We start from the raw sequence: 20305 nt of genomic DNA on the forward strand, positions 1-20305 counted from the left end.
TTTTAGTTTTTAACTAAAATCTAAGTCCATATTCCATTATAATGCTTCCTCCAATGAAAAGTAATCTAGTCTGAATCAGGAGAGAAATCTACACAGATCAAGTACCGTTTTCAAGCCAAAACAGCTCTAAACAAATATGCTGGTGGATTTTAATGTGAGAAGCAACAGGAGATGGACTTTTTTTGTACTTGAGGAATCGTTATTATGGATTATGGGCTTGTCTTTTAGCAACAGTTTAAAGTTAAAAATTATGGATTTGTTTCAGCTTTTGTCTTCTCAAGATGTTAACTGATGGACTGGAGTGGTGTGGATTATTGTGATGTTTTTATCAGCTGTTTGGACTCTCATTCTGACGGCACTCATTCACTGCAGAGGATCCATTGGGGATGAAGTGATGCAATGCTACATTTCTCCAAATCTGATGAAGAAACAAACTCTCATCTACATCTTGCATGGCTTGAGGTTGAGGATGAGCACATCTTCAGCAAATTTTCATTTTTGGGTGAACTATTCCTTGATATAATGTTTATTTTTGTGTGTGTTTTATCATATTGCAGTGTCTTTCCTCATATTCTCCTGTCTATTTTTATAAGTACATTACTGCAAACATGATTTTGGTTTATTTCTCAGACCGAGAGATGATTTGAAATTATTATCTGTGGGAATCATCAACAGCATGTCAGAGATGCTGTTCATAATATCAACCCAGAACATTATGCTTTAATTTTATTGTGCAAACACTTTCTTGACTCATTTTCACACTAACAGATTTGATTCAAAATCACAAGCTGTTGGTAATTATGAACCTGAATTCAATTACAGACATCATTGCAGGAAATGAACAGTCATGAGCTTCGCTGGCACGGAGCGGCGTGTTTCATTCTCAACTGCTCTGACTTCGACAATGACCATCTAATCATGATCGGGACTATTGCTTCTTTAAAAGCGTCTGATTGCGGGCGGTTTCATCATTCACCCGGGTTCAAATGTCTGCCGGCCTCTTCACATAAAACACACTGAGCCAAATGATCCGAATGAAACAATGAAACGTCTCTCCACAAAGGAAATCACACTTGCGCTGTGATGAACAGTGGAAGCATGCAGTGCTGTAAGAGTTTCATCAATCTGACACTCAGACCAGTTTTCTGTCTGCTTCACATTGAGAACCCGGCTAAACAAAAACATTTCCTAAGAACATTTAGCTAATGTTGCCATTTAAATTGTTTAAAATGTCCAGTTTTAAAAAGATTTTGCATTGGTTATGTGAACATTCCATCATTGTACAACCATTATGAGAATGTTGTTTTTAAATGTACTCTGAACATTCTAAAACAAGTTGTAACATTTAAAAAAAAAATGTTAGCTGAACATCCAACTTGAAACGTTTCTGAAAAACATTCCATGAACAATCTATAAATAATGTTTTTGTGGTAGAGTTTTGAGAACATTATGATCATTTTGAACGAACATTCTATTAACATTACTGGAGCGTTTGTTCATAACTTCGAGAGAACCTTGCCAGAACGCTTTGAGAACATTCTCGGTTAGCAGGGAAGAGATCGATCATCTGAATAACACGAATGCACCCAGATAACAAAAAATAAGTTGTAAAAACGTTGTGGAAACTTTCATTTGAAATGTTTATATAATGTTAAAATGTCCAGTTTTCTTGTTGTGTTTAGAACATTATTTAAAGGTTACAATAACCTTAGTACAACATTCTTCTAAACGTATTTGTACTCACAAATAACGTTCTCTGAATGCTTATTTGTAACAGTCTAAAAATGTTCAAATGTCCAGTTTTCCTGTCATTATTAGAACTTCAATTGTTACAATCATGTTAGGACAATATTCTCTTAACCTTATTTGTACTCAAAAATAACCTTATGTGAGTGTTTGTTTGTAATATCCTAAAAACATTAAACAGTGCAGTTTTCTTATCATTATTAGGTTACAATAACATAAAAACATTCAGCAAGTATGAATAACATTGTTCTGAAAATGTTTTCCATATAGATGATCAAGTTTTTTTCACTCTCAGTCTCAGTTAGTGCTGGTTGTTTTTGGATGCCATAACAAATGCAGGCTTCTGCTTGAGCAGTCAACATGCTGTAATATACACTTACTGGCTCATGTTGTGTTTTCAGTCTCTGAATTAGTCGTACAATCGCTGAAGCGGATTATGAGTTAATTGAGTGAAAATGCAATGAGTGTTTATGATATCTTAGTGTTTGAACAGCTGTTTTTCTGATTTAAATGCGTGTTTTCCCCTCCCCCTGAAATGAGCATGAACACACGCGGCTGATTCTCACTCCTGGTTATTTACAGTCTAATGTCAATGTAAAACTTGTGTGTGTTGCCGTTTCATCCAACTTTCATGCTTAACGTGCATTACCAAGTCAAGTCGCGATTTACTGTTATTATGCTACATGTGTGGAAATTCAATTCAAGTTTATTTGTATAGTGCTTTTCACGATACAAATCATTGCAAAGCAGCTTTACAGAAAACTTTAAGTTTCTACATTATATTTAGGAGTAGGTTATTAATGGTGACTATGACAGAAATGTACAGTAAAAATTGTTACAAATTGCATGTATTCAAACAGACGTTTGATATAGTGGAACGAAATATTGCGTCTCGCAGGACCACGGAGAAACAAGAAAACAGGACATTTAAAGGTTTTAGAAACATCAAAACAAGCTAAATGAAATGTTTGGAAAAAAATTTTGTTACCATGGCAGACTAGCCCTATCCTAAAAGATCATTTAGACATGTAACCAACATTTTTTTTTTTCTCCATTCTTTACCAGAAACACAAGCTCCAAATGTCTGCTTTTAAACACTGAGCGCTGATTGTCTTTGTTAATCAGAGCCGCGCTCCACATGCATTCAGCTGAACATAACCTGGAATCTTCTTTCTAATTGCTTTTCAGCATTTGCGTGTGCGGTCTGGCATCAGGCCCAGTGCGTTGTCTGAGGTTCAACTCTGTTTGTCACGTCTCTTGTTTGCTCATTGTAATCAAGTTACACGTGCCGTCGAGTTTTGCAGGAGCTTCACAGCGAGAGAACGTCCTGTTTTGAAAACGCTGTTTTCTGTTCCACATCCAGCTCGCTTAGGTTTCATAATATAGGTTTTAGCCCTGGGTCATGCTGCAATTCTAACGTGTAATAAATAATAGAGGAGACGAGGATTGTTTGGCAGCCTGGCCCTTCTCGTTGATGAAACGCTGATTATTTTCATAGGAAATCTGGCTGAGGTGGATTTCTCCAGACGTTTCTCTTCAGAATATTCAACAATTTGGGTTAAATATGGAGAATTAAGTGTGCCTGTCGAGCAGCGCCGGAGGTTAAACATCCCTCCGACTGCGGGGAATATTTCATAAGTCTGAAACATAATCACAGGCCATAATAAAGAGATGAGGAGAGGAGGACAGTGAGCCGGAAAGACTGTGTGACCCTGTCATGTTCAGGCGCTCAGCGTTTAAACAGATTTAAAGCACTTCCAAAAGGTAAAAAGCATAATTATCCTGCCTTTAATAAGACACCTTCATCGTGTTATTTTAGTATCATTGAGATACTGTTACAGTTTTGTTATGGAAGAAGCTGCTAAAAATATCATGACATAATGGCTTTTTATATGTATTTATCTTTAAAATATATATATATATTTATTTATTTTTAATTATTTTTACAGCCATTATAATATTTTTCTCAACTTATTCTATCATTAAAGTATTTTTATTTTTTTACAGCCATTATATCATATTTTTGACATCTTCCATCTTGTATTTATTTATTTGATTATTTTTAACATCTAGTATATTATACTAATTTCTCTTACTGTTTTATATATATATATATATATATATATATATATATAATTTTGAACAGCAATTAGATCTTTATTTTCTCCTTTTTTTTCCATGCTAAATTTATTTTTTTATAGTTTTTTTTTTTTTACAGATATTAAATAACATCTTCTCAACTTCCATCTTTTTAAAATAATTTGTTATTTATTTGTTTTTTAACGGCCATTAGCATAATATTTTCTAAACATCCATTTTGTATTATTACTATTAATTAACAGCTATTATATCATAATATTTTTCTCAACTTCTTCCATTTTGGATTTTTTTTTCTGCATTTTTTCTCCACAGTTCTATATATGCTGGCCAGAGTTATTATAGATATATATAAAATAAACAACAAAAAAAACATTGTACTAATATATGCATGTGTCATTCAATACTAAAAATATTCATTAAAATTTTGTCAAATAAATATACCATTTTATCCAATATTAAAATATTTGTGTCATTATTTATTTCATGACATTGTAATATTTCATCATTACTTTAGCAATCTATTGTCAATCTCTTTGAATTTTTTTCTTTGTTCTATTGCAGAATTGCTGCCAATGTAGAGCATTTCATATTGTTTAATGAAGCACATGTGAAATACTGTATCCCACGATGCAATCTGATTGACTTGACCTTTCTATTGCAGGATCATGAATTACTGGGAAGATTTAACATCTTTTCTGTTTTAACAATTTTAATTGATAGCCTCAAAATGTGAAGTAGTTTAAAGTTTGACATTTTAATAGATTAAGTTTGAAGGTTTTAGGTTTCTCAGACAGATAGATTGCAGAATGGTTGCTATGGTGTTGCTATGCGGTTGCTACGGTAAAAATGATTTTTGGAACATTTGTTCATTTGCAACATTGTAAGCAGCAGGTCTAGTCGAGTGCATTGCATTGCATTTTGGGATCCAGTATTTCATGCTTTGTGCTCATTTTAGCAAATGCAGTAAAAGTGCAAGTATTTGATGCATGCATACTAAACACAGTATTAATCCTGCTGAAGCAGTAGCTCTTCTCTCTCTCTCTCGTACTCTAGGGATGGATTTGGAGAAAAGCAGCCAGGGCAGTGAGGGGGCCGACGCGTGCCTAAAAATACAGCCGCATGCCACTCACGAGGTGAAACTTCAATTAAGACACGAGCACTTCATCATTATTCCACTCGACTGATGATTACCATCTGACATTTTAACACAAGCAAACACGCTGATATATATTCTGCCACTTTCTCCGCGAGAGGAAGAAGGCAATTGTGCAATTATCACTTCAAGCCGTCAATCTTTGAACCTTTTCTTTGATAGATTGACACACTTTTGATGAGAGCGGGTCAGAAACGATACGCCCTGCAAACCAAACAACATCGTCGGAGAGAGGAGGACTGTAAAACACAGAGCGTGCCATAAAACTGCTTTTTTAAGAGGATGAAAGGCGGTTCACTCAAAGCTTGTTTTAAGGATAATTTCGCTCCTTCTTTAGGTTAGACTGGCTTTGAACGGCTCTGGATGTCCGTTCTCCTGATATCAGGAGTTTAATGTCTGACACGCTGCTGGCCATGGTGGTGAACCACTGCTGATAAGAGAGAGAGTGTGTGTGTGTGTGTGTGTGTGTCACTGCACACACTCTCTCTCTGAAGACCAGCGGAGTGAATCTCCTGCGCTGCAGCTGTAATGGGTCAGATAGACGCTATAGGGAGCTTTGCTTTGTGATATAATGTTCAATGTACATGATTTATAATCTGAAGTATGCTGATTATCACGGATGATTATGTTTCTCCATCAGTTTGTAAAAACAAACCACACTTAAGATTAATGTGTTGGGTTAAAAAGCAGAAAAGCACTTATTTGTTTACTTTGATTTGTGACTAGTGCTATTTCTGTATACTATACTATTATAGTTTTTGTTAATATTTTGAATTAGATTTTTTTTATATATATTTTAAGTTTTGTTTTGTTTTTTACTTTAATTTTAGTAAATTTTATAGTAATTTTGCTGTGTTTTTGTCATCATCATCATCATTATTATTATTATTTTAACATCTGTGTAGTTTTAATAAATTTGTATAAATTATTTTAGTATTTCAAGTTAAACTAAACAAAAAAAAAAATTTATTATCTGTGGCAGGTTGCATAAACTGCTTAGACAGCCTTACAAGTTAGTTATCTAATTTTGTTTTCCTGCAAGATTTGTTATAACATGCAGGCATCTATCTATCAGCCATTATATCATTATATGTAGTTAACTTAAACTAAAACTGAAAAAAGTTACTAAATATATATACTAGTGCTATATCAGTATCATTGATATACTGAATATTTATCTTCCCATTTTTTTCCCCAATATTTTTGTTTTCACTGTTTGTCTTTTAAGGTTGTTTTTTTTTTTAGTTACACATAAAATTAAGCTAAACAAAAATTAGAAATATTGGCTTGGCAACAATCTGAAATAAAATATTTTTTTAAATATTTCATTTGATTTCAGTTATATATATATTTATTTACATATAGTTACATCACATTGCTAAAAAGTAACTAGTTTAAATATTTTAGCTGCTAATTTGGTGAAAATTACATAAAACTGCCCCCAGGCAGAGTAATTCTATAATGTTTATATGATTCAAAACTGTACAATAGCTTTGCATTTTAAACATTTATTTGCACTGTTACTCTGCACTATGAAATACATGCGAACATAAGAGATTTAAGACTCAAAGTTTACTCAATATTCAAGAGCTGTCTTCTGAAACATCCAAGAATTCACTGTTTCTTCATCTATTTTAGTTTGACTGTCAAAAACAAAAAAACTAGTATCATTTTTATTATTTTTATATTTTGTTTCTCTTTTCATTTTAGTTGAATATATTTTTCCCCTTTTTTTATTTTCATATTTTATTTTAGCTTTAGCTATTTTAGTACATCAAGTTAAACTAAATGAAAATGTAAACATTTGTCTATGCAACTACCTGAAATAAAATAAGTTTTAATAAGGTTTTTTTTTCATATTTTATATTTATATTATATTTTTATGCTTTCGTTTTAATAGGTATAGCCTAATAATCCTGGTCAAAAATTTGTGAAATAATATTTTTGGTATTATTAGAATAAAAGACACCAGGTACAAATACCATGTACTTAGATACAAGCTATACTTGGCTATAAAATAAAATAATAAAATTAATTTTAAAAAGTGTGAGAATGGCTATATATAGTGTCTGTGCAGCTAATTTTAAACGTAAAACTTGGGTCAGACACAATAGAAATAAATTGATGAAAATGATAACATCTGTTTTGTCAAGAGTTTTTCTGCTTACACAACTTTATTTATTATTACTATTTTTAAGGCCTAGTCGATCCTTGGTAAACTGCATGGGAATCAGTGTGGCTCAGGTCGATCTCCAACTCAAACAAGTAGCCAGATTTTTGGCTCAGTACAGAAGCTGCAGATGTGTTTGTGTTTGTGTTTCAGCGTGAGCCTGTACGGAAGACTGAACTTAAAAAGCTCAAGCAGACCTGCAGCAATGAAGATTAATCCAATATTTGCGTTTCTCACAGCGGTACACGAATGAATATCAGTAACACTGGTGGAGAATGTTAAACAGCCTCAGACTCCTCAAACACACTTCTGTGTGGATTGCCCCGGTGCTTCAATTCAGCTGCAGTCTATATTGTTCAATTACCAGATTCGCTTCATTGGTAAACATTTACTTCGTTACTGTAGGATGCTACATTTTTCAAGTATCTAGCATCTAGTTATTTACTGTAATAAATGACACTACATTTTAAAGCATACTATTGTACCTTTTACATCAATATGTCTTATAAAATCATATCGCTTCCGTTATTTTTCGCGTTAATAGTTGATTCTAACCAGCTGAATAGGTTTGTGAACTGGACTGATCCGCTTGCAGCTGTTTTTGAGTCAACAACTCACTGATTCAGTGATTCAATAGAATGATTCGAATTAAGCCAATAACTGGATATCTGAGCTTGAGCGCGTGTGCAAGACTGGTAGCGCAGTTATTTATGACTAAGCTCAGTATTGTTTATTGTAAATGAAATCATATTTAGGTCATGACTGTCAGTTATTTGTGAACCATGAGAATCTTCTGGAAAGAGCTGTTTGAGCCCATTGGTTTGCATGTCACGTCTGAGATATTAGGTAAAATAACACAAATTATTAATGTCCATTGTAACATAATAAAAAAACATAATATTAATATGTAATTTAAAGAAATAGTTTAATTTAGCTCAAAGGGAATCATTTATGATTTTATAGGGATTTGAACAGACTCAATGTTACGGCGATTCACTGAACGAGCCGTATAACAAACTCTGCACTGGATATTAAAATCCAAAATATAGTGAAAACACTTAAATAGCACAGTAACAAGATCGGCAGATTAAGACATTAACTTGTGAGCACAAAACACAAGATACTCCTCTTTTCAATATAAATAAGGCTTTATTTGATAAACCTAAGACATAAACTAATCTAACACATGAACACAAGCGTTCACACATTCACACGTTGCAGAAAGAGAGAAAGTGAGGAAAGGATGAGTTTAAGAGAATGGAAATGTGAAATCCCAAGTTTACAGCAATATGTTCAATTGCATAGACCTGAACAACCATCAATCACTTATTTAACCCTCGCTTTGAGTTTCTCAATGAGGCTAACATTTATATTAAATACACCAATTTAGTTAGAACCTGGAGGTACTTGCTTGCTTTGCTAAGGGAATCCCTTTTGTTATCGTTGTCATTGCAGGAAAGGTTCCCCAAAGTGTCTGATTGGTTGAGAGTTCAGTAGTCGTGAAGTGAAGTCTTGGGAAGCCGATGGAGTTGTGGCTGGTAGAAGTTTTGAGGCAGTCACAGACTCCAGTTGAACTCAGAGGCGTGGCGGCAAAACTTAACCGAGTACACGGAACTGACAACGGAAATTAGAAAAGAAATTAAAGTAAAAGATTAAAGGGATGTAAAGAGACTATAGGTTGGTTTTCTTCTCATTGTGGTAGCAGCTGGCACGTGGGCCAGAGCACTCTCAAAGAGCAGCGTCAAAACGCTGTGGCAAAAGAGAAGAAGAGGAGAAGGGAGAGGACCAAGAGAAAGTTTGATGGTGTCCTGAGTTTTTAAACTTTGCTTTCAGACCGTCCCATCTGGACGTCTTGACCAATTAGATACTGCCCTTGCTTGGGGTGTTGCTCTGTTCCTCCACCAAAGCGATAAATCAACATGTTATCTGTTCAGTCAGAGGTCCGAACTTTACAGGCTCTTGCAAAGTATACTTTTGAACATGATTTCTATAACAAGACTGATACATTTGACAAAAAAATTATTGGAAAAAACATTTAAAGCATGATTTTTCAAACTCATACATACCAAACACGCATCTGAATCCTTCAGCTATTCAATTGTGATTTAAAAAAAAAAAAACATACATAATATTTGATTAAAACATCATAATCTAATATGTGGGTTACAAACATAATATGGGGTTCTGCATAGAAATGTCCTTTTAGGATGATTTTGTGTGCATATGATAAAGAAAGTCTTTGTGTAGTTCTATGGAGAACGAAGGCATGTTCTTTAGACAAAGGAATTTTGGTTTGGTCTGTCTTCTATGTGGGGGAGAAGTCAGTCTAAGTAAACTTGTGACTTCCAGCATGGAACCCATGTGATAGCCATCTCTTTGACCATCAGTCTTGATTACTTGCCCCAAATTGCCCCAAGTCTCCTTCCTGATGTAGTAATTTTAGAACTATTATTTTAATTTTAGCTCTTGGAGTCGGGTCGTATTGATTAGATATTTATGATTAATTGATCCAACTTATACCTTATTAACGATACCTCATTAACGACTTGTCCAGCAAGCATTAAAACCAGTATGTCTTAACAATTCAGATTATTCCCGTGGCCACAGTAATACCGAATTAATTAGGTAATTTTTGAGCATAGATAACTTTAGCATAGGTAACGCAATCTTTTGGCAAATAGTTTCAGACTTGAAAATCACACAGCACCAGACAAAAGATCCCTTTATAAATCAAAGTTTATTTGCTACTCTACCATACTACTAAGCTAAAATAACACAAAACAGAATACGTACACACACAAACATTGCAGGCAATGAACTTGAAGAAAGCTTAAACTAGCACTCTTTTGCTAGGTGCTGAACCTTCCTGAGGGAGTTTCAAGCAGAGAACTTGTCTATCTTTATTCTTAAAATTACTTCAACCAGTTTCCAGCAGAATTGTGGAGAATTGTTTGATTACTTGCTTTAAGTTGAGTCTGACAGCTGGTCGGGTATTTCCGTGCGGTCTCCGAGGGAACCTCCGACTGATTGGCTGCTGATGTGTCGTCGTCGCGTGATGTCACTGGGGATGCCCTCTTGCCATTGGTTGTTTTCACTGTGACATGATGACGCTCTTAGGAAGTCTGTTTAAAGTTCTTTCGGCTTCAGGTGTTAAAAGTTTCTTTGGTCAGCACTTTGAAGGCATGTGTGGATGCTTGCCAGATGGTATATGGCTGAGAGCGCTTAACAGCGTGATCAGATGAGGAGCCGAAGTTTCAAACAGGTCAGCGCACGAGCAAGCAGCAAGAACTAGCAAAGCTGGGCGTCTGTCTTTAACAGGCTGATTTCAGTCCGCCCCTTTTGCTGTTTGATCCAATCACAAGTGTTTCTGTAGTGCGGAGCCCCGCCCCGCACGGCTCAGTTTTCCGTGCGTAAATGAAGAATATATCCTAGCAGATCCCTATAAGTGTTTTATTCATACATTATGATAAGAAAAGTCAACTTTCATCCACACCAAATTATTGCTGACGCAACTAGCTTTCATTCAAAATGAAACAACAGGTATTTGGTATACACAAAGTACATACCTTAATTTTATATACTACATGGGTTAATGCATCGATTAACATGCTACCGTCTAAATAATCACACCAAGCATATGAAAGACATAAAATAAACACACAACCTCAATATATATTATATATATATATATATATATATATATATATATATGTTGCTTTCAGTAGCAGCAACAATTATTATGTCTTTCGGAACACCCATAAAGGTCCGATCTTCTTTGTTCTGCCAATAAGAAGAAAAGGCGCATTTCTCTGCTGGGGAGAAACGGGAGGTCATGGGAATGTCACTCCGAATGGAGATCTGGTGATTTTCTTAGCTCGGATGTCTGTTGTAAAACCATCATCTTTGTTGATACCATCATTGAATTACATGTTTAGCAGTCAGGAGGACGTGTTCAGATCCAGAGGTCTTTCTCCTGTTTCTGGTTGAATTATGTTTAAGTGATAAGAAAGCCACAGTAAAGTCCTGTTCTGGAATACGTCCAGATGTTCCCTCAAATGTATCCTGGTTTTTAGAGGTCTCCTGAGATCCGGGCAGGAAATCGGCCAGCCAGTCAAATGCTCCTTAACTCCTGCTAAGGAATGTGCTGTCTTGAAATTAATTTGTGTGTGTATCCTGCTCTACAAGGCATTACACTGAATTGGAATTATCAATAAGTGTTCTTTTGTCTCAAGGTTGTAAGCTGTTTTGTGAAAGAGGCTTGCTGGTTAGTTTGCTTGCTTCAGACTAGTTGGAGCTAGGAATCTGATTTACGACGTTATCCTGTTTTCTTGGGCCTCTCTGAAAATCCTGGTCCTCATGTTTCAATGTTCTGATCGCATCTTAAATTTGTCTGATTCAGTCTCTGATATTCTACACCATGCATCAGTTTCAAATAATATGTTAATTAATATTTCTGTTTACATATTTTGTCTCATGTGACATCTATATAGTGTAATTTTACTGACGCCACATATTTACACAAATTTAGTTTTACCTCTTTTTTAAAAAATACTATAAGGTATTTTATTTTTTTACTTGTTGCACACTTGAATTATTTATATTTTAGTACATTTAGCCTAAGTTGAATGTTTTGATAGTGTATATGTTTTGTTAATTAAATATTTGCAGCAGTGTTATTTTAGTATTATTGAGATTGTATGATTATTTAAAATTATTCTTTAAATATATTTATTTTTATTTTTGTGTTTGTTGTTTTCATCTTAATTTTAGGTAAAGTTTTAGTAATTATATTATGTGTTTTTGACAATTTTATTTTATTTTTTTAATGTCTGTAGTTTTTAATAATATATAGACCTATATATAGGCTAGCTAAACTAAATAATTAATCAGTACATTTTACTTTTAATACTTAAGTACATTAAAAAACTCAAGTAAATCTTTTACTCAAGTGAAATTGAAACCCAGTACTTTTACTGAAATAATAGTGTTATCTGTAGGCCTATGTGATTTGTCCTGACATGATGCTGAGCTCCAGACCGTCCAGACTCAGATCTGTGGGATGTTGTCAGTTTTAATTTGCCCACGCTATTAACAACAGAACTGTTGAACAGACACCCCGCAGTCCCTCAGTCGGCTCACTGACCGCCTGATGATGAATTCTGCATCCAGAACTATTAAGCACTTGATTTAATAACAGATCGACTGCAGCGCAGACTCTGAGAGTCAAGATCTGAATCAATCCACTGGGAAATAAAATCGTCTTTAACCCTGTAAAACCTCACATAGGCTATATAGCAGACAGATTTTTATATATATATATATATATATATTTATTTATATATTTATATATTTATATATATATATATATATATATATATATATATTATATATATATATATATATATATATATATTTGTTTTTTTTTTATATATTTATATATATATATATATATATATATTTATATATATATATATATATACACTCACCTAAAGGATTATTAGGAACACCATACTAATACTGTGTTTGACCCACTTTCGCCTTCAGAACTGCCTTAATTCTACGTGGCGTTGATTCAACAAGCTGCTGAAAGCATTCTTTAGAAATGTTGGCCCATATTGATAGGATAGCATCTTGCAGTTGATGGAGATTTGTGGGATGCACATCCAGGGCACGAAGCTCCCGTTCCACCACATCCCAAAGATGCTCTATTGGGTTGAGATCTGGTGACTGTGGGGGCCATTTTAGTACAGTGAACTCATTGTCATGTTCAAGAAACCAATTTGAAATGATTCGAGCTTTGTGACATGGTGCATTATCCTGCTGGAAGTAGCCATCAGAGGATGGGTACATGGTGGTCATAAAGGCATGGACATGGTCAGAAACAATGCTCAGGTAGGCCGTGGCATTTAAACGATGCCCAATTGGCACTAAGGGGCCTAAAGTGTGCCAAAAAAACATCCCCCACACCATTACACCACCACCACCAGCCTGCACAGTGGTAACAAGGCATGATGGATCCATGTTCTCATTCTGTTTACGCCAAATTCTGACTCTACCATCTGAATGTCTCAACAGAAATCGAGACTCATCAGACCAGGCAACATTTTTCCAGTCTTCAACCATCCAATTTTGGTGAGCTTGTGCAAATTGTAGCCTCTTTTTCCTATTTGTAGTGGAGATGAGTGGTACCCGGTGGGGTCAAATAAAACCTTTAAAAATAAAAACTATAATAGTATCTCAAAGTCTCAAATATATTAGTTTTAATTACAATTTAAATGCATTTTTAATTACACTTTAAATAAACCTAAACACAGTATGCAATTTGGTGCAGATGCTGATGAAATTCTGATGCTTGTAGTGTAAATCAATGAGATCTTTATAACAGTAGAGCAGATACTTACATAAAATGATATAAATGTCAGTCATCACTCTATAGCTCCAATAATATGTCTTAGTAAGATTGAAATGATCCAAACATATAATGCAATCCAAAGCTGATAAATAAATGAAGAAATAAATGTTCCTCAGAAGATGTGAGATGTTTTGGAGGCTTGTGAAGATCATTCCTCCGCTGAGGAACAGTGAAAGTAAAGCTTCTGGAAACAAACGCTCTTCAAAAGATCCCGATTTGAGATTTGAGATTTGAGACGCACTGATTTTTCTAATAATGATTGATGGAGAATCAAGTAAAGCTGAGCTGCTTCAGTCCAGTAAGTGTTGTTCATCTGAAGATATGAATACAGTTATTCTGACGTTTACTTGATAAAAATCAGTCAAGATTTTACATTAGAAAGACAAGTGAAGCAGCAGCTGAAGCTGGACGCTTATACAATTAGACTAAAACTCAGATGACAGAAGGCATGTAGTAGATTGTGTGTGAAAGTAGGCTTTATAGGGTTAAAAAGTACTGGGTTGATATTATGAACACTTGTGAAGAAGTATTCAGAGATGAGTTTGTTGTGGCTGAGCTGTATATTGAGATATTTTAATTCTGCGGTCAGTCGTGACGTGAAGCGTGTGGGTGTCTGGGTCAGAGTGTGGAGCGGCCGCAGCTTTTTTCTGTATCATCATGTGTTCGTTTGTTGCGATGAGTCAGCAGCAATCATCAGGCGCTCCACTCCTCTCACAGAAATTGTTTGGGAGCGTGTGGGAACCCGAGCGTGGATTCACTGCAGAAGCAGCCCTGATATCAGCGTGCCAAGGTCTGCATGCATTGATCTTCTGAGCTGCATATACTGGAGAATTCAGTTTGACTCTCTTTACCGTTTTTAAATTCATCTTCTTGGTCTTGATGTGAATGACTCGTCAGTGCATGTTAAAAAAATTAAATCAAAATGTAACTTGCTCAACTTCTGAATCTACTTTTTTTTTCAGGAAAGTCAGCAATTGCACCGCTCACTTTTCACCGGCCAATCAATATAATGTTTTTTTTTTTTTCATTTTGCATTTAATGCTATTTGTTCACTTATTTTACTTCAGATGTTCTCATTTTTGTTTAGTAAAAAAAAAGAAAAAAAAAAAAGTTAAACTAAAACTAATAATCAAAAATGTATAAATAAACAACAATTATTAAAAACTATATAGACATAATAAGAAAAAAAAATCAGAGTAAAAATTACAAACACAACTAAATTAAAACATCTAAAATTAGAAATAAAAAATAACTAACATTAAAGTGAAAACTAAAAGTATATTAAAGCCTAATACAAAATATTAACAAAACTATAAATGTATATAATAGATGTTACTATTTGATGTTTAATATGCAGTTATGTGAATTATGTATCTATTGTATGTTACAGTATGTGAGTTCTGTCTATCTATCTATCTATCTATCTATCTATCTATCTATCTATCTATCTATCTATCTATCTATCTATCTATCTATCTATCTATCTATCTATCTATCTATCTATCTATCTATCTATCTATCTATCTATCTATCTATCTATCTATCTATCTATCTCAAATATTAACAAAAATTAATGATACTATATATTTGATGCTTAACATGCAGTTATGTGAATTGGCTACTTTATATTTACATTACCAAGTTTACATAGTTACCTCACGCTGTTAAAAAAAAGTACAGTAACTAGGTTTACTTTATTAATGAATGAATTAATTAAAAAATCAAATTATAACTTGTTCAACTTTTGAAAAACTTTTATAAAAGCCATCAATTTCACCTGTCCCTGTTCACCATCCAATTTTTTCACGAGTTCATGAAATCATTTTTTATTATTATTTTACATTGAATGTCCTGTTGTTGTTGTTTCTATCACATTTCTATTCTTGGAAACATGTCAGACTGTGTTTATTTGTATCAGAATGCAATTCATAATGCAACACGATGTGAAATCATGCTTGTGAAGCGTTTGCATTTCTGTTGGAAGCTAAAATGAACTGGACTACAATAGGTCACACTGAAGTTTTACTGCTCGGATCAGGTAGAAAGATCCTTGAAGTAACCGCACATGTAATTGTTATAGTGCATCACAAATGAATTTTCTGAAGGCGAGCGATGTGCTGTTTTTTCAGTGATTCTGGTGAATAACAAACAGATCTGCTGTAATGAAGAACCGCTGAGCCTCACACTTTGAATTAGTCTGAACAGGAGAGTCGTGTAATTGGTCAGCACATCAGAAATCGCCTAAAAGCCTCTGTTTTATTTCATTCCAGCCGTCTCATTTTCCAGAACTGATTGCTTTTGTATTCCATTATCTAAAACAAAACCGTAACGAGATATGGCTGAATGCAAATGTGACGCCTATTTGTGTCAAAGCGGAGCAGTCCGTCCTCGTCAAAGAGTTTAAGTCCAGGTTTAAAATGTAAATGTGGCCTACATCTGTTTGAATAGATTTGTCTTCATTTATTAGCACAGAAAAGACTGGAATAAACCGCATTGCTTTATTTGCTTTCAGTTTAATTGATCGGTTCATCTACAGTTCATATGGTTTGGTTTAAACTGGTATTTAAAGCAACTTTTAAAAAAAAGTTAAAATCTGTTCCTCATAATGTTTTTGGTCAGTAGTGTTTAATTCATTTATTTAATAAAAATTGTATTTTACCTTTTATTTCAGTTAAAGTTTAAGCCAAGTTTATTAGATTATCAGGGTTATTATAGTTAACTAAAAATATTATATTGTTGTTACTTTATAATAAAATGCACATTAACTGAAACACAATGTAATTTCATCTAGTTTCCAAGGCAACATTTATCATTTTAATTTAGTTTAGCGTGATGTACTAAAATAAAAATCCAAAAAATAAACAAATAAATAAAAACTATTAATATACACTGCCGCTCAAAAGTTTGCGATCAGTAAGATTTTTAATGTTTTCAAGGGAGTCTCTTCTCATATTTATTCAATCAAAAATACAGAAAAAACTGTAATGTGTAATTTTATTGGAAATTCTAATATTGGTTTCTTATTTTAATGTACTTTAAAATATAATTTATTTCTGTGTAATTTAAATCTGTATGTTCAGCATCATTACTCCAGTCTTCAGTGTCACATGATCTTCAGAAATCATTCTAATATACTGATTTATTATGAGTGTTGGATGTTGTGCTGCTTAATATTGTTTCTTGGAACATGTGATATTTTTTCTTTGATTCTTTGATGACTACAAAGTTAAAAAGAGCAGCATTTGTTCAGAATAGAAATATTTTTTTAACAATATAAGTCTTTACTATGACATTTATTCATTTAAAACAGCCCTCCAGAATAAAAGTATTAATTATAGAAAAATGGAAAGAAACAATTACTGACTCCAAACTTTTGAATAGTATTGTATATTTGCTTTGATATCAGCTTTGATCGTAGAAATAAATGATATTTTAAAGTATATTAAAATAGAAAACTGTTATTTTAAATTGCAATAATATTTCACAAAATAACAGTTTTTTTTCTGTGTTTTTGATCAAATAGATACAGCCTTGATGAGCAAAAGAAACTTATTTAAAAAACATAAAAAATCTTACTGATCTCAAACTTCTGAGCGGCAGTGTACATATATATAACATAAAAACTACTAAATATATAATTATATATAAAATTAAAATTATATATGAAATTAAAATAAATTAAAAAGAAACTGATGAAATTAAATGATATATATAAACTGATCAAAAATAGTTATATTAAAACTGTAATAGTATTTTAATGATACTGAAATAACAACGTTTTAAGTAAAAAAAAAAAAAAAAAAAAAAAAAAAATATATATATATATATTGTTTTTTTTTTTTTTTTCATCACATATGGGAATATGTAATGCAATAAGTAAATGAGTTACTGTAAACATAATCAGGAGATTTAAAACCAAAAACAGTAAATTAACATTTCTTGCATTTATATTTCAGTTTTTTAAACCAGATATGTGTACCTGCATTACTCAACATGCAGTAAATTATTACACGTTGATCAATAAATGCATTTTACATGGAACCACAAGCAGCAAAACTGCGCTTTGCTTCGGCTATGAGCACATATTCATAACTATTTGCTTTCAGATGGTACAGTACACTGATCATTGCTTTTGTGCGGAGAATGAGGCAGGTCTGTGTAAAGAATATTAATCCATCACTAATTAGGGCCTGCATGCGGTAGTTTATTATATTGGATATAATGAGCCGGTCATGATTCAGGACCTGTACAGCGTCCTGTAGTTCCTGCACATTGTTCAGCTGCTCTTTATTCTCTAACAGCGCTAAAACACCGTCAGAGTCTCACGTCTGCAGTGAGGAAAAAAATCAATTAATCAAACCCAAATACTATAAGATCAGAACTGACATATTAAACGATTAAAAATCGTTTTTAAAATGGAACAGTTGTTTGAAACTTTAGACAAAATCTACAAAATCCAATAAGAAAAAGTTTTGCAGACTTGACTTTTTTTGTCAAATTGCGTTGCTTGAACTTGAAAATACTGTGTAGTCATTTTCATGATTCATGTAATTTAATGTGACGAGACAAGGGCATTTTTCCATTGTGCGTTTTCAATATATTAGGCATATGAAAAAAACATTATTACCACTGTCCAAAGTTTTTGAAGTCTCTTATGCTCTGCTTAAGTCTATATTTATTTAATCAAAAATACAGTAAAAATACAGTATTTCTTTTTTATGTATGTTAAATGTAATTTATTCCTGTGATGCAAAGGCCAATTATTTTTCTAACAAGTCTGACCTTTTTCCTGCAATTCTGAATTTATATCGCACAATATATTTTTTTTCCACCATGAAAAAAAAGTAAATGGAACTTTTTATCTCGCAATTCTTACGTTTCTCTTGCAATTCTGTGTTTGTCTCACAATTCAGTTTTTTTTTTTTTTATCAAAAAATAGAAACTGTTTTATCTCACAATTCTGCATTTATTGCCTACCTCTTGTAGGATATCAGAGACCTAATCAGACAAATTTAAGATTCGATCAGAACATCGAAACCTGAGGAGCCGAAATTCCACAGAGGCCCAAGAAAACAGGACAACGTCATAAATCTGTCCAGATCCTAGCGCCAGCCGTCCGAAGAAAGCCTAACCAAGCCTTTTCCACAAAACAGCTTGCAACATTAAGACAAAAGAACACTTATTGATAATTCCAATTCAGGAAGGAGACTGTCAAATTTGGGGCAAGTAATCAAGACTGATGGTCAAAGAAATGGTCATCACGTGTTCCACAATAGAAATCACGAGCTTCTTTAGATTGACTTTCCCCCACACATAGAAGACAAAGAACCAGACTGTCGTTTCCATATGCACCTAAAATCATTTTAAAAGACTTTAATTTTCATTTTAATGAAACTAATCATTTCTATGCTTAACTCCATATCATGTATGTAACCCACACAATTGACTATCATATTTTAATCAAATATTACGTATGTCTTTTTAATCATTACTGGATAGCTGAAGGATTCATATGCGTGTTTGGTATGTATGAGTTTGAAAAATCATGCTTTAAATGTTTCTTCCAATCAATTCTTTGTCAAATGTATCAGTCTTGTTATAGAAATTATGTCCAAAATTATACTTTACAAGAGCGTGAAAATTCGGACCATGTGACTGATACAGGATTATTGATGGGGAAGAAACAGAGCAACACCCTTAGCTAAGATCATTTCTAATTGGTCAACACACCATTTGGGACGGCTCCGAAAACCGAGTTTAAAAACTCAGCACACCATCAAATCTCTCTCTCTTCTTTGTTTGCTTCAACTTTTGCCACCTCGTTTTAACGCTGCTTTTCAGCGCTCTTTGAGCGTGCTCTGGCCTACATGCCAGCAGATACTTAACACCTCGATGAGAAGAAAAACCACCTAGTCTCCTTTTATCTTTTTATTCTAGTTTCTTTTCTTTCCCTTGAGTTTTGTGTTCAAAAGTTAAGTTTGCCTCAAAGTCCAGTTCGACTGCACCCGCTTCAAACTTCAACTAGCAACTGAAACCATCGCCAGCCAACGCCCATTGGCTTCCCAAGACATCACTATAAATGACTAACTGAACTGTCAGCCAATCAGTAACCTCGGGAAATCCCCTTTTCTGCAAAGACGACGACAAAAGGGAAACGCAACTCCCAGGGCAACGCAAGCAAGTACAACTCCAGATTTTCGCTGAGTTGGTGCATTTAATATAAATTTTAGCCTCATTGAGAAACTCAATGCGAGGGTTAATTAAGTGATTGATGGTTGTTCAGGTCTATGCAATAGCACATCTTGCTGTAAACTTGGGATATCACATTTTCATTCTCTTAAACTCATCCTTTCCTTACTTTCTCTCTTTCTGCAATGTGTGAATGCGTGGGTTCATGTCTTAGATTTATCAAATAAAGTCATAGTTATAATGAAAAGAAGAGTATCTTGTGTTCTGTGCTTACAAGTTAATGTCTTAATCGTGTTACTGTGCTATTAAATAGTGTTTTCACTATATTTTGGATTTTAATATCCAGTGCAGAGTTGGCGTTATACGGCTCGTTCAGTCAACCGCCTCAGTGATCAGCTGTAAAACAGTGAGTCTGTTCAAACTCCCTATAAAAGCATAAATGATTCCCTTTTGAGCTAAATTAAACGATTTCCCTTTGAATTACAGGTTGCCCTTTACACTCTGTTTATATATATCATTATTCTGCATTTATATC

General features: G+C 33.7%; 1 protein-coding gene across 1 annotated transcript in view; it reads left to right on the forward strand.

Moving 5' to 3' along the window:
* The window catches only part of LOC306886789 (zona pellucida sperm-binding protein 3-like), a gene marked incomplete at both ends in the record, with an annotated part of 28892 nt that extends 21507 nt beyond the window's left edge, over nt 1–7385 (forward strand). Inside the window, one exon of the mRNA XM_079444094.1 lies at nt 7323–7385. Within this exon, the coding sequence (XP_079300220.1) occupies nt 7323–7385 (63 nt within the window). The remainder of the gene's footprint in view (nt 1–7322) is intronic.
* Between the last annotated feature and the right edge of the window lie 12920 nt (nt 7386–20305).

The sequence above is a fragment of the Barbus barbus genome, assembly GCF_936440315.1.
Source record: "Barbus barbus genome assembly, chromosome: 20".
Classification (NCBI taxonomy): Eukaryota; Metazoa; Chordata; class Actinopteri; order Cypriniformes; family Cyprinidae; genus Barbus; species Barbus barbus.